Source organism: Fulmarus glacialis, unplaced genomic scaffold (genome assembly GCF_000690835.1).
Source record: "Fulmarus glacialis isolate BGI_N327 unplaced genomic scaffold, ASM69083v1 scaffold5165, whole genome shotgun sequence".
In the NCBI taxonomy this organism is placed as follows: Eukaryota; Metazoa; Chordata; class Aves; order Procellariiformes; family Procellariidae; genus Fulmarus; species Fulmarus glacialis.
In genome coordinates, this window is record NW_009211021.1 from 99041 (window position 1) to 115047 (window position 16007).

Consider the following 16007-nt stretch of genomic DNA (forward strand, 5'->3'; position numbering starts at 1 on the left):
GAACATTTGGTGACATTTCAATTGCTACAGACAGGGAATGAATTTGAATCGGGACCTAAAAAAGATGAAGGTTGAGTCATCCACACTGACTTCTCAGTCATTAAAATAGATTTTACTTATTCCCAATTTGCAGATCACTACGTGTGAATACTATATGAAAGAAAATATAACTGAGGAACACTTCAGCAAGCAGAGAAAAAAGCCAGCCCCCAAAAGTGAACTCACCGATACCCAGCCTTCTTGCACTTACTGTGCTCACTGGACTTCTCACTTCATCTAGAACAACTGTGCCAACAGGAGAAAATTGAAACTAACCTCTACCCAAAACAAAATGACAGCAATTAAGCCATAAGCAAGTTGCTCGGCTTGATAAAAATGAGTTCAAGCCCTGAGCTTGTAGTATTCAATGGCATTTTCAAGCCTTCCTAGCGAGGAATCACCACTTGCTGTTAAAACTCTCCCAAGGCCTGAGTGGATGGTTACAGAACTGATGTACAAAAAAGCTGCATCTAGCTGAGCAAAAGAACTAAAATTAAACTCCCAAAAAACCCCACACCAGAAAGTAGTAGGTGTATAAAAATATTAACTTAGGCAATGAAAGAAACATTGCACTATTAGTTTATTTAGACTAACCACATTATTAACCAATTTGCCATCAGTAAAATTAGACATACCCACTGTCACCACTATGCAGAGAACATCCATTTTGTAAAACATGTTAGTATGAACAGTCTAACCTCAAATCAAGCTAAGGCACGTAGAAAATGAAATCACCAAGGAGCTAGGCACTTGCTAAAATTTTAAGTCCAGCCTAATTACCAACAAGGCAAAGTGGATTTTTCTTCGCTCTTGACACACTCTTCCTCAAACACATCCGATCGCTTTGTGTCTTTTACCTTGTCTATTCTAGTCCCAACTGACAAGAAAAAAAAGAAAGCATTAACACCTTCATCTGGATTAACAGCATCTGGGAGCACTGAGAAAGCTTCCTAAAAACACAGCTTTTGACAAGAGCGGGCCCCGCAGCAGCCTCCCTGACCCTTTTCTTGCTGGACAAAATAAACGGTCAAAAAGCAAGAGGCAATTCCCAGCACCGTGCCTTAAAACCAAGGAGAAGGTCTCTGCAGTGCAGGGGCTCTTCTGTTTGCTCTGGCATAACCCCTCTTCACCACAAACACAAAAAAGACATCCCCTGGGACTGGGCAAGGCCACTCCAAGGAACCACAGCACTTTATACACAAGAAAAGGACAGGGAATCAGCCCCCAAATAGTTTGCAGTGACAAGCGTTTCCTGCTTGCTCTGCCACCAAGAGAAATATTTAAGGTTCACAAACTTTCTCCTATTTAAACTGAAAATCTTCACAAAGCTCTGAAGTTCAACTTCAATGGGAACAGTGAAGGTTTGCTTCAACACCAAGTATTTCTCACAGTCATAGGAAAGTGTCAACAAAACCCCAGTAAAAGAGGCAGCAAAATGAGCATCTCTTTCAATATTCTCAACTGGCCTCTCTTCTTGGCAGCTTAAAGATTTAAAAATTTTAAAATATAAATTTGACGTCTAGGACTGGCAATCTAGTATCTTTGCCAGAACTGAAGTTCACATAAGCCTTTAACTCCTAAAAATAAATCTTAAAGAAAACATTCATTCACAACTCAATCCCAGTGGACCAAAAAGAACTTTGGAAGAATCATAAAAACTGGCATTAAAAATAGCAAACCTGTTTATTTGTGTTAGGAAATTTCAGGGGAGTGTTTATTTCCTACTTATTACCCAAACCATTTCCCAATGGCAGAAGTCAGGGAGAAAGAAAAGAGAAGGGAGAAAGGAGTCAAAAGAGGGGATACCTATAGAGACATTTCAGCTACCTGACAATCCAGTTCAAGGCTGCACAAACTTTGACTCATTCATGGAATTGTTTTTGACTGTTCTTCGCAGTAAACTCCACTGAGTTTTATTTGAGCGGTGAGCTGCATTCCCCTGCTCCCTGTTTCCACTCAGACCAGCGAGCGCCTCTTGACTTGACAGCTGTCTCATTCAAAACAATGCTGGGATTTGTCATTCCATCACCTCCAAAAACACCAAACAAGAACAAAAAATAAAAAAGTAAAAACCCCACATATACAACTATGCAATCATCTCCTCTATCCAAGTAACTTTTCTTAAAAAGAAGAGGCACAGCCATGCAGGCTGCATTGCCAGACCAAAAAAAAAAAAAAAAAATTTCAGTGTTCTCTCAACATCTTTCAAGATCTGTAACTGAATCCCGTAAATCTCACTGGAGACCTTGATTTAGGTCATTTCAAGTAATTCACTACCCTTTAATCCTTTTACCTACTTTCAGTCTACTTGGAACACAATGCCATTCAACTGTGCAAGATCTGCTGAAAGACCTAATTCAGCAACCCAAAGAACACAGACTCCTCCAAATAGATCTGAATTAACAGCACCAAACGCAGAAGGATGCCTCTCCTCACCCGAGGGGAAAACAGAACCTACAAAGCTCTGACACCGTCAAACCAGTAAAAATGCTAATTTAGGCTGGATGTTCTTCCAGTGATCGTAAAACACGTAAAGCTATTTGAAAGGAAAATGGATGGTATTTTGAAGAGGAAAGTAAGTAAATTGTCGTGTATTTATTACATGCATGTTAGAAATACACCTACAGTTATGCCCACAGTTATACCCAGAAATAATTTGCTTTATTTAGCTTCAAAGTAGACAAGGAATAACATCTATAATGCCTAAAATATGCCACAGGAAGTTTCAGAATCAGAGAATTCTGCAAAAGACAACTGGCTTTTGGGCAGCCTTTTTTTTTTTTTTTTAATATCAGAGATACAAGAGTTCTCAATTATAAATATTATGTATGTATTATGTATTAACATCCTCACTTTCACTGATAGGCGAGGGGTCATCACAAAGATTGAAAGTAGATTTAAGATGTTAAGTGAAACAGGAGTTTAGAAAGTGATGTAGTAATAAAGCAGGAACCGTAAGAGACTTATGATAGAGCTGAATAGCTCTTTAGCACATTGAACAGAACAGGCATTTTGTTTGGGCTACTTAAAAACAAACTCACCTCTCCCAAGTAAATAAATACTTCATACATTGAAAGATAAAAAAATAAAAATAAAAGAGCTTTCCACATATCTGATAAAAACCACTCTATGTAGAAGAAATGAGAACACCTGTGCTCTAAAAAGTTAATGGTCAACAGATTTTAATATTATTGCCATAAGCTAAAAGCATGCGTAGTGAGGCTTCAGGGGGATCTTTGTTTTGTTAACAAAATAAGCTTTGAGAGAGGCACACGACTAGATGCAAAAAAAAAAAAAAAAAAAAAAAAAAAAAAAAAAAAAGAGGAGGCAGGGAAAGAAAAGGAACCTGTTTTCCTTGTACATCAGAGAGCCCTTAGTGCAGAGAGTTGAATTTATTCTTACTATCGCTGTCAAAGATTCAAAGTAGTTCTGTAAGCACAGCATAACCTTTCCATAAGCAAGACTGGCTGAATACTGATCGCTTTCAAAAAAAAAAAAAAAAAAAAATCAACTTACTCTTTCCTATAGCTACATGCAGCTGTCATCCTCTGCATGCACCTTTCCATGTAAGGTCTCAAAGCAACCTCCTTCTTGAAAGGAGAGGCAACAATCTTTTAGAACTGATAAATGTGTTTAAATAGTCAACATATAAATAACTTCTTACAGTAAGGACAACAGCAAACCTTTCATAAGATCCAGAATCCTTAAACTAAAGGTAGCAGCAAATTAGCAGCACTTTCATCCCAACCATAGCAGCTGGCCATGCTGCTCTGGGTTTGGTAGAGGGTGGGGCATGAATGAGAACTATTTGCATGAAGCCTAATCATAAAACCACTGAAACGATGTGAGTGAGCTGGAAAAGGCAACAGAGTATGGAGAAAATTATAGCTGATCTTTCAACTTACAGCAAGTATTTATTATGGAACTTCACAAGCTAGATGCTGCGTTCTGGAGAAACCTCCAGCAGCAGAAAAACAACATACTCGCCCAGTCCATACATGTTGGTCTGGCGATCGCAAGCTCCTTCCCAAAACACCGATGGAGCCTTCTCCTGTAGTACTGTAATACTCCTACCATGGGTGCTTCTTAAGCTCGAGCTAGAAATTAATCAGTAACAGTCAAGCAAATTTACGAATCACAGCAAGAATGACCAACTGTTAGAGTATGTTAACTAGAAAATAACTTGAAGTTTCAGAACAAAAGAAAACAAAAACAAAAACCCAAAACCAAACCAAACCAAAAAACTTTCTCATTTGCTGGCAACAGCTGTCACTGCTTTCAAGACATAAAAGACAACTCTACGTACAGGGATTTTCCAGAAAGGCCAGTGCCAGAATTTGTACCCGTGTTTTAAATCTGAAATGAACTTACTACCTGAACCTCTGGGGGCACGTCGGGGGGGGGGAGGGCGGAGGGGCGGCGCATTTTTAGCCAAGATTTCTGGGGAGAAAGAGTGAAAGGTGGAAATTAATGGATGCAAGGAGCCCTTTACAGCTGTCTTCGGTCAAGTTCATTCTGATAGGGATGGGTGAAATAATTTGATTTAAAGCCTAAGTAAAGATTAATTCCTTAAGTATGAAGGCAATGCATATGAATGTTTTGGGCATTAGACAACTGGGCTAAATAAAAGAATTTCTCTTACACTTTTGGGTAAAGTAATTTATCATTACAGGCAGAAATTAATCATATAATGGAAGGTAACAACAACATATGGATTCATAAAAGATCAAACCAACCTCAGAGAAAATACAGACAATCTGGATGGGATAAGAGCACATGGAGAGAGAAAAGGCAATTTAGCAATCAGTAACAAGACTTGACACCACACAGGAAATAAAATCAACACTCAAGGGGTCCAAGAGTCGGCTCCAAGGGGTGCTTAGTCCAAGTTCTGAGTTTATCCAACAACCCTGGTCAGCGGTGCTGACATCTTTGGTAACGTAGTAACTTTCCTGCTAAGAAATCTTACACATTTGTTTAGCATAGACAAAACTTTGACTTGCGAACAGTTTTACTAGATTAACCAGAAATTAATAATGTCACAGCTCTGATTAACCCAATAGAGATTTGTGTATTTAAGCCTCTCCTAGCATGTGTGTTGGTGCCGTCCGTCCTCCATTTTTCCATTTTTTTCATTTCTATAGCACAACTCGTGGAAGCTCACAAGAGCCAAAAAAAGAAAAGGAAAAAAAAGAAACAGAACAAGAAGTATCCAGAGTTTTTAGACATTCAGCTCCAGGGGGAAAACACAAGAGCACAATTTCATTCATAGCAAGTTAAGTTTCCATCCAAACATCATTACTGTATCCTGTGACCTTTGTAGTGTTGCATTTGTTCCTCCCTCCATACAGCACAGAAATCCTTTCCCCCTCCCTTTTCCAGCTGCACACTTTTAAGTCGTTTACTGGCAAAGTCTTTTGTTCATATTTCAGCATCTTTCTGCACCACTGGAGTCCGCCCGTTGAGCTGGGACACAGACGGGTACAAGCAGCCCACTATGCAGCAGAAATACTGGTGGTTTACCCATTTTTTTTAAAGGGTAAATGGGATGAAGCAGGCTTCCTTCTTCAACAAATGGAGAGAATACAGAAAAGTTAGGAAGAGTTACTTTCCTTAAAGAGACCAAAGCAAAACCAGGCTCCTTTCCAAAACCACTTCACAGAGATATTAATTTATTAAATTTCTGAATAACTGGTTATCAAACACAGGGGAAAAACCTCCACGTGCCTGCTCAGAGCTCTGTACTTCTACAGTCCATAAAACACTTTGTATGCTACGGTTTGTCATTATCATTCATTAATATGTCCACTGCACATATTAACAAAAATGGAGACAATTTTTTTTTCACAGTAATAATGGCTGCTTCGTATTTACATGTTTTCTGTCCTCAGCTTTCAAAGCACCTCATGTTCATCAGACAGGACTGATGAACACACCTGTAATATACCCGCTTTACGGTCCAGAGAACTGAATTTACATCTACTGATGACAAAATAATAAAATAAATAAATAAAGAACCCTGTCAGTGAATTTGCCAAATGCTCTGGTCAGGAAAGCAAGCCTTTCAGAGGGCAAGCATGTCAGCATCTTAGTAAACTTCACTCTGCCTTGCCTTTGTGCCGCATGTCCAAATTCTGTTTTAAAGGCATATGATACCACTGTGGGTTTCCAAGAAGGTGGAAGAGCATCAGTTTTCTAGAAACCTTCATTACTGCTCACTGATCAAAACTGCCTGGATGGTTATTCGTAGTGCCATCAATAGCCTTAGGAGAAGTTAACTCATCATAGTTGTGATTTCCAAGTAAAACACTTAAGACAGCCCTCCCCAGATGAACTGGGATGGAGGAAGGAGAATTGCCGTATGCCACACAACAGCTACCATCTGTCTGTGGTTGCCCCAGTACAGCCCAAGTTGAGTAACATCTGGTAGCTGAGTGGAAGTTTCTTGGACTCATAATCCTGTCCCTATGTAAAATTTCTTCATATTTTAATTACAAGCAGTGCTAATGAAATATGTGAATAATTCGGGTTTTTCCCCCTAAAAGCACAAACATCACATAAAATGTGTTTTGGATACCAGGCACTTTCAGCAGCAGAATAGCAAGAGCACTGCCCCAGTGTTAACCTGCATAAAGAAAAGGATTTTGTGGAATTTCCCGTAACACCTAACTTCGCAAATTAAGTGCTAACGAGTAGGAGCATCCTCAAAGACACAAGAGTAATTTATCCCACTATATTTAAACCTCATCCAACAGGCATCTTAAATATCCCCCAAATAAAGGCATAATCACATGTAACATGCCACGGCCCAGAAAGTTCCTTGAAATTGCCCGTCAGTTTGGTTTCCGCCTGCCCTGCATATATCACCCCCTCCCTACTGAGAAGAGGAACAATGCCTAAATTAATGCCTAAATATAATGGCTGACACAGGGAAATGACAATCCCTACCTCATTTCATTCAGATCACTAAACCAACAAAGAGCAATTGCTGTGAAGGACTTACTACCACAAACTGGGTTTCCCCTTAAGATTTCTCACCACTAAGCCTCCATCAGCAGCAGACAGTATTGTATTTTATCATTGCAATACCCAGACACACACTGAACAAAATTGAACTGTCTGGTGATTAAAACACCAGCATTCACCTCATTACCTGCAGCACCGTCCTCACTATTTCTGGAAGCGGTGGAACAGGATGGATGGGAAATTGGGAGGGTGAGAAATGAGAAACAGAATGGCACCCCATCCATCATTACCAAGTTTCAAGCTGCAAATGCAAGGGGGGAAAAAAAATTTCACGTGTTATAACAATAGCTTAAAGCCCTGTACTCTCCTTTACTGTAGGGATCAATGATGATGTGACCAGCAGCTGAACAAATGCAGATTTTCAGCCTTCCCTCCTGCCATGGGCATGCCATGCAGAGGCTAAAACCCAAAGAAAATAGAAAAATATCTTTCTAAATAATCCCGTTTGTAGAATAAGCACTAGTTTGTGCTGCTAATCATCCTCTCCCTTTTCAGGTACCAAATAAAAGCTACAGCAAGAAAAACACATTCATTACCTTGTATAGTTTGCCTTACAAAAACCCGCCAATGACACAGAACTGTTTTGATTGACTGAGGCTTAGGATCTTTGGTTAGAAAACAATCGATCCACTTGTTCAGAGCGAGCAGTTTAGCAATTCTGGCAGCTACAGGTCTGTCGGGCACAAACCCCCCTTCCTCGCCGGATCATCAGAGCATGCCCCTGCCGTGGGACTGGACCGCTGTCCAAAGAGTCAGGGACTAATTCCCAGGCAACAACTGTCGTTATTTTAAGTAGATTCAATTTGCAAGCATTCCCCATCTATAAATTGCATAGCTCCATGGCTTACTCTCTGCATGAAAACCCTTCTCCAACGACAGCGGTACAAAAACAAACCAAAAACCCTTCCCTACTTAAAAGAAGGGAAGCCAAAAGGCTCTTCCTGGAAAGTCCTACGATAAAAAAACAACAACTTCAAAATTAGTAGGACTGACCAAATCACCCTGCCGCAGCACTTCACGACTGTAGATGAAAATCCACTCTTGGTTTAGAGTTAATCTGTTTATTTGGCTCCTTCTCAAGAGTCAAAAAGCCAGGAGCTGCTTATGTGCCACAGGATAAGGCAGCTCCCCTGGCCTAATAAAGCCGATTTCACAGAAATAAACGTGAAGCAAAAGTTGTTTCTGCAGCACGCTGAAAACACTTAAGACCTAAGAATTTTTGCACCACATTTAGCAACACCTTGAGAGAAAATGTTGGAGAAAAAGCACTCGTTAAAGGAGAGGGGAGAACGTTTTGAGAATTTGCTGCTTGTCGTTTATGCCAAAGATTTACTGCACTATTGTGTGCAGCATGCTGCAGCATACAAAAGGGTGCACACTAGATTAAACCACACGGCTGTGCCAGGCGTATCAGCTGTGATTTACCCAGGCACAGCTCACATTTACATTTATACTTGCTTCCATTTCTGCTGCCTTGCTGGGTTAAAGAACAGCAAATGCTGGGCTCGTTTCTCCTGATGCAAGCATCCTCACGACGCTGCCTGTCACTGACTCTTATCTAGGCTCACTGCAGGCTGCATACTGCCATCCTAACATCATGCCCACGCTGCTTCAGAGTGCAAGCAGCACTCCCAAATAACTCTAGCTCTTGTAAACACATGATCCTTTTACATTCAGAATTGCAGAGGAAGTGATTCTTTTTTTTTTTTAAATTCCCAGCCCCTTACTTTTTTTCCAAGCAACGATTAACTCTCACCATACCAACTCAAAGCAAAATGACTGGGTCAGAAGCTTTAGAATTTAACAACAGTAAGTAGTACTTTGATGGCAAAAAATAGTATTTTAAATGGTTCAAATCCATTTGCAGCATCTGCTTGGAAAAAACACCAGCTGAGCTTCCTTGACACAGTTACTCTATATCCACGTGTGTTTTCTGACTTTAAACGCTCACGTCAAGAGTTTCACTGACCACTACCTAGAGATTTCACAAAAAGAAGGTCCTGTTTTGTCTTTTGTAATATTGCTATTTTGGAAGAAAAGGAGAAAGAGAAAGCAGAAATGAAGAATGGTCTCTAATGATGGAATTACTGTGAAGTCAAGACACAGTTTTGACTTTCTCCCGTTTTCTCCCATACTTTTTTATCCCTCAGCAAATCAAACCATAACTCTGCATTTGCTTCCATTGCCTACAAAAAGTTGACAATATTCAGAGAGCAGGACTCCCATGATGATGTAGAAATTCTCAAAAAGAAAGCATGAAATCTGCAAAAGTCATACAAAAATGCACTAAATAAAGTCATAAGTAATGAGTATCAACTGTGCATGGCAGAGCAAAAGCTATTCAAAAGAACATGTGCTTAAACATACTTTCCATCTCAACAAAGGTTTAGATTTTTCACTCTTCATAAAGACAGCTGAAAAAGTTGACCAGGCAAATAGGTTCTTCCAAGTAAATTCCCAAAATGGGCAAAAATTAGGAACTATTAAAAACAGAAAAAAGAAAAGTCAAGCCTTTTAGTAACAGAAAAAGGAAAAGATACTAATGTGTATCCTCACCACGAAAGGAAATAATTTAGAGCTAAGGAAAAATGTCGTGGGGCTCCCTTAGTCGGGAGTTAGGGAAAACTGGCTATCACTAGTAAACTTTTTATAGAAACCCTACTGGACTTACACCGGCAATTCTTTCTGCTTTTGGAAGAAACTGCAACATTTAAGTGGACTGAGGTCTTTTGGTCAGCTTTGGTCTCTAGCCTTGCAATACGTGATGAATCTGCAACAGAGGGATATTGGAGATGGAGAGGAAAGAAGGAAGACCCTGCATTTTCTCACCTCTTCCCGTCCTCATTAATAATCCATTACTAGGAACTGTACATAGGACAAAAAGAAATACAAACTATTGCTGTAACATCAAACCAGCCTCCCAACAACCCCTTCCCCCCTTCTGGCAGCACGCTGCTTCGTTGGCCCAATCCAGCTCCAAAACTCAAGGGATTAGCACTATCAAGAACTGCAGAAAAACAGATGATTCTACAGCAATTCCATAGCCGGAGTTCGGAGCAAGTCATTGTTGCAAACAAATGGAATCACTTACATGCACAGAGTAATGATTAACTGTAAAAAACCCTTAAAAGGTAGTTTTACATTTTCAATGTAAATGGTAATCCAATATATACAAACTCAAATGTTAAAACTCAAAACTATTCCACTCAACCACACCAGGGTGCGTGGCTGAAAAGTCTATTTACATGGCGTATTAAATAGGCATTGCCAAAGAAGTGGCCAAGAGCTCAGCCCTAACTCTTGAAAGCACACATCCGTGGTGCTAGGATCTGCAAATAGTGTGCAGTGACCAACTCGGTGACCTGCACAGATGATGAACACAAAAAAGAAATCATCATACACACGGAATGTCAACAGTACTGAAAATCCCCAGGTGCACAGGTTTAGCCACAAAATAAATTACAGTGGTTTCAACTCATTGATCTAAAAATCAAAAGATAGTTCTACAAATACCTTCTTTCTAGACAAGAGCTGCATGTGCAATGTTAACAAGAAAACTTTCAACAGTTGAGAGAAATCCCAGTTTTGTTTCAAATCACCTCCAAAAGCATCACACTTCCTTTCTAGCCCCTAAATTACAGCTGCTGACCCAGTCACAGCTACTTTTGTAATCTTTCACACAGAAAAGGTCTGTACCACTCCTAAGAGCTTACCAGGATTAGAAACTGCCGACCATCACTCAAGGTGGCCAGAAGATGTAGCATACAAATGAGATTTGTATGCAGCATTTAAGGCATTTTTAACCAGCATTTAAGGCAAAAGATCACAATCAGATCAAATAAACGATGAGCCATTCAACCCAGAGAGGAAAAAGGGACTTAATCTGAAATTTATCAGCAATTTTGGGGAGATTAAAAACAAAGTTTTAGACATTATAGTAGCGTGAATCTGATAGCAGCTGGGAGGCTTGCCTGAAGTTGTTCTTATCAGGCATCTTCTCTTAGTTCAAGACACACTCTGCTAAATAACCACGCAGCCACCTCTGTGCTGTGCTCACTCCTGATATAAATTACCTCATCTATTTTTCATATGCCTAGTGCTTTTTGGACTGTGCTGCAAGATCTGCAAGAGATGCATTTTAACCTTTGCTAGAGACTACTCAAGGACAGAATTGGCTTATGAACTCTCGCTGTGTAAAAAATTTCAGTATTAAATTTCTGTAGCCCAAACCATGAAGCTATTTACTGAAGCTTTATACAAACTAATTAAATATAAGGCTCTCGTGGGACATGAGGAGAAGGAAAAGAAGAATTAAGAGATAAATCACTGGCTTTTCTTTCCTCAGCAAATGTACACTCCAATTTAATACATTAAACCAAAAAACAGTCTGACAGTCCTTGGTCGGGCATAGATAGGCAGCATCCAAATCTCACATGGAACATACTGCACAGCATAAATTAATTATCTCTGCTTTACCGCAACTTGCACAAAGGAATTGGGAGAGACAATCCAGACAAGGGGATGAGCTTGAGATATCAAAGGCTCCATATGGAGCCCACAGAATCTCACTTTCCAGCTTCACAGAACTCATAATCTTTGTAAGCACATGGTACAGAAACATATCAAAGCAGCACTTCCCTCCCCTGCTGACCCCATGTCATCTTGTCAGGAGAATTCCTACCGCATGACACGCAGCCATTTCAGAGTTTTCTCAAAGACAGAAGCACTCTCAGCAAGTCTTGCAAGAAGACCCCACTAATACTGGCAACCTCTCTTCTCCTCACCAACAGCATGAAACATTCAAGCGCAGACAGCACAGCCAGCCAACCAAATACAAGTCAGACTTTACTTGCATCATCTAAAGGCAAAAGACTCAAGGTCAATGCAGTTGGTGAGGAAAGCCACCCTATCTGGACACCTCAGCAGGTTAATTCACTTCTGCAGAAGACGGCGAGTTTGTAATCGAACCTCCAGATACTAGAGACCACAGAATCATTGGACAATTCAGGTTGGGAGGGAGCTCAGGAGGTCATCCAGCCCAATCTCTGGTGGTCAGCTGCAAGGTCAGACCAAGTTACTCAAGGCTGTATCCAGTTTCATTCGAGCAACCTCCAAGGATGGATGCACTGCACCAGTACCTACAGACTGCAAAGCTTGTCCTCAACCACACTGCACAAGTAATTAGGAAGAAACACATCACTCGCTCCATGTCCCTTGACCACTGCACAGTAAGTTTGATGAGTAAGAGGTAAATTGCCTTCATATTCAGAAATTCATTTCATCCTAATGTTGATCCCCCCTGCCATTAGCTGCATGCACAAACCCCAGGAAGAGCTAACTCCAACCCAAAAGAGGCAAAGAACTGGCTGTTGGAAGAAGACAACAAATACCTATAGCGCACGGCCATGGGAGAACAAAAAGTTTCACTTATCAACACCCAGTCACCCCTACGCACCTTTTACAAGAAGAATTACCAAGCTCATTCAGCAACAGAAAACGAAAAATTTTGCATAATAATGATCTATTAATCATAAACCATACTATTCTTTAAATAGTTTTTGATTAACAACTGAAGACTATCACATTTTTAAACAAAGCTCAATCATTCTAGTATAAATAATTTAAAGTGCTTAAGTACGTGTTTGTGGATTAATGGTTTGAAATGAAGCCTCTAAACACGGTTTCTAACTCATAGGCAGAATGGAATGTAGTAAAAATGCAGTAAGTTTCTAAATGCTAGTGAAAAATATGAGTTTTCTCATCTGAGAAACAGATGATACCTTACAATTTATGTAGCACACCAACACCTGATTCATCTCACTCCCACAGCAACTGCTTCATGGCATCATTTCGCAACACAAGAGAAAAGATACCGAACAACCCACTATCAGAGTTAACACCATTTCTGTGCCATTCCTGCAGTTAAGTCAGAATTTGATCAGGACACTAAAATTTTTTATGCAAGGACCATGATATGTTTTGGATTTAAGTGTGTCTTTAGTACCATCTCATCTTCCTACCATGGTAGAGAGACCAGCACATCTCTGGAATTAGAGAGGCAAGAGGTCTTACCACTCACGAGTTTTCCTATAGAGCCAAATCACTATCCAACTCAGAACCAAGGTATCTATGAGATGTAAAGCAAGTTTCATGAAATTTTAAGAGGAGCTTATAACTTCAAAGTCTCCCCCCAAACTTGATACCTAAAAGCAGAGGAACGACGATCCCCGTTGTCAAAACACCTCCTGAAGGGTTGAAGCCAGGTGGAGAAGGGAAGCTCCCTGCTGTACTTTGAAACAAATGAGGTGATGGGGGAGAGGATTGTTACCGTACCGTCACGTGTATTTTTGAGCTGTTTGGCTCATCTACACCCCTCTCCCAAGAGAAGAGCAGGAGATGGATTATCACCTTCCATTAGCCTGGGAAGGCCCCAACTTCTGCGGCTGTTTCTAGGTGTCCAACACAAGGCTTCCCCAGCATCACACAACTAACCTTAACCTCCCTGCAATCCCTCACGGCAGGCGTGCGCCTCGAGGAGTCCCCTGCGCAGGGAAAGCTGAACTGCGAGAGGGATGAATATCCCGAGACAATCTCATAGCTGCCCTCGCCACCTTCTCCCAGCTCCTCGTGATCCATTCACACAGTTCCGTTCTTCTTAACATCACGTATTTAAGATAGGAACATTTTATAAGGCAAAAAGAAAAAATATCTATGTGCCACGACAACAATTCGCTTTTGGGACCACATTTACAGGCTGAATTGACAGGTCTCTGCATAAGCACCTTAAAAGATGAACTGAATTTTGGCAGCAATGGTCTCTGCACACAGGGAAGGCTCATTTTAATTTTACCTATCTTGTTGGTCTCTTTTTTGAAAAGGAAGGGAAAGATTTCTTTTCTTTTATAATGCAAGAAAAAACTGAGAGGTGAGAAGATGCGCTTTACTAATTCTAAAGCCTTGTTTCTTATTATTGCATCCAATTCACAAATATTTTGACTACAAGCTTGTATCTATCACACACATTTTGATGGGGTAAATAATGAAAGAACATACAAGCCTCTAATTTTACACTGACTTCAATTCCCATTTCCATCAAAGACAGCTAGAAAACAGGAATAGAAACTAAACTAGTAAAAAAGAAACACGCTCTTCTTCATTTCTAACTTTAAGAATCCGAAAATTTAAAAGAAAAAAAAAAAATCAAAATAAACATCTACCCAGCTTTATTCTTGCTCAGATAAGCATTTTTAATATAAATGTCAAAACTACTTCTAGGTACAAAGTACTAGGGACATGCATCTTGTAGAACAACACGTTTTAATGATTTGCAACCAGTGAGCAGCCCCTCCAGTAGGAAAAATAACTAAGTACATAACTGCAAAACAGTATTTTAATTGTCACTTTTAATCTAGGCTTCCTACTCAGATTTAAATCACATTTTTTTAAGTCGCATTGATTTAACTCAATCAACCCTGCCCAAAGGCCATCCTTCCTGCATGCTATGAGCATACCAAGCAAGTTTTAAGCGGTTAGATAAATCACTAAATCTCATAACTTCCTAACAGCGATATTATCAAGCCATACACAGGCCATAATTATTTTTTTAAATAAGTTTTATCTTGAAAACTTTGCAAAAATAAGAAGCTAAGTAGACATTTCACCATCCTTCTTTTTTTTTTTTTTTTTTTTTTTTTTTTTTTTACCTAGGGCACATGATAGCCTGAAACCTAGCCAACTGAATTCTGCAGAAGACTTGCATGATCATTGCAAATATGACTCTGACTCTTTATTGCCTTCCTTATGATGATGGGAATAACACTGATGCATTGGTTTTATTCATTTATATACGTATGCACATATATGTGTGCATACACACACTCTGCAACCTTAAGGTGTTACACTCAAGAGCACAGTAAGAAAAACCAGGCAGTAATATTATGGACTCACCAAGAACAAAATCCTGAATAATGGAACTTTCTAGCACAAACAGCTTTACAGGGACCCTCAGCACGATCCCCATTACTACCAGTGGAAATATGCTCTTCGACACTACACAGATTTTTAAAAGATTCCCCTGATAGGAGGAGGATTAAAAAGCAATTAACTGGCTCTCATATTTCAAATGCAAAGCCATATTTTAGAACAGCAGACAGAAAAATATAGATCTCTCAGAACTCAAAGATTTGTTATATTCTGTAAAAAAGCCCTTACCGTGATACCTGAAAACGGCAATACCATAGTAGGAATCTACCCCATGGGGACTAGAAAAACCATTGCAAACCCGATCCAGCATTGTATTATGAAAAAGCCCTGCAAATTCCAGGCAATCTGCAAATGATTTCCCCTTTCCCCACCCAAACATCTACTGCAAACTCCTACAATTGCAAGTCAGGACTGCAGTACTGAAAGAGACGAAAATAAAACCATTCCTACCTTTAACTTGAGTGTCATATTCAGCTATGATCTCCTTATCCTTTTTGAATTTTGCTGGCGACGTCATGTTTTCTTTTCCAAAAAGATTAACCTCAAAACAGATCCACCAGAACACAAGATGTAAATGCAATTTTGCTCCTCTCAATGCAATTGCCTTGATTTTCCGCTTGTCCTCCCCCCCACAAAAAGGAAAAAAAAAAAAAATCAGTCCATGGAGAGAGGGTGTGAGACGGAGCACAGCAGCAGCAAAATGCAGATGTTAAGAGATCAGTGGATGGAAGAGGCAGCAGTTTTGTCTCCCTGCACCAAAACCTTTAGCAGCAGCATCAGACTAGCGAGATCCTGCAGCCCCCAAAGGCTCTTCCTGATTGCTAACGTTAATAGCACAGCCAGGGAGTGGAAGTCCTTCCGCACAACATGTTTTGTGTGGGTTTGGTTTGCCTTTTCTTTTTTTTTTTTTTTATTTTAAATGTACTCAGAGATGATGCAAATCAAATCCCAAACGAGAG

At 40.0% G+C, this 16007-nt stretch overlaps 1 protein-coding gene across 3 annotated transcripts in view; it reads right to left on the minus strand.

The window, feature by feature from the left end:
• The window catches only part of SRGAP2 (SLIT-ROBO Rho GTPase activating protein 2), a 106580-nt gene extending 91015 nt beyond the window's left edge, over positions 1 to 15565 (minus strand). For all 3 annotated transcript variants that reach the window (XM_009577360.1, XM_009577361.1, XM_009577359.1), the window contains exon 1: positions 15499 to 15565. In XM_009577360.1, the coding sequence (XP_009575655.1) occupies positions 15499 to 15565 (67 nt within the window). The remainder of the gene's footprint in view (positions 1 to 15498) is intronic.
• Between the last annotated feature and the right edge of the window lie 442 nt (positions 15566 to 16007).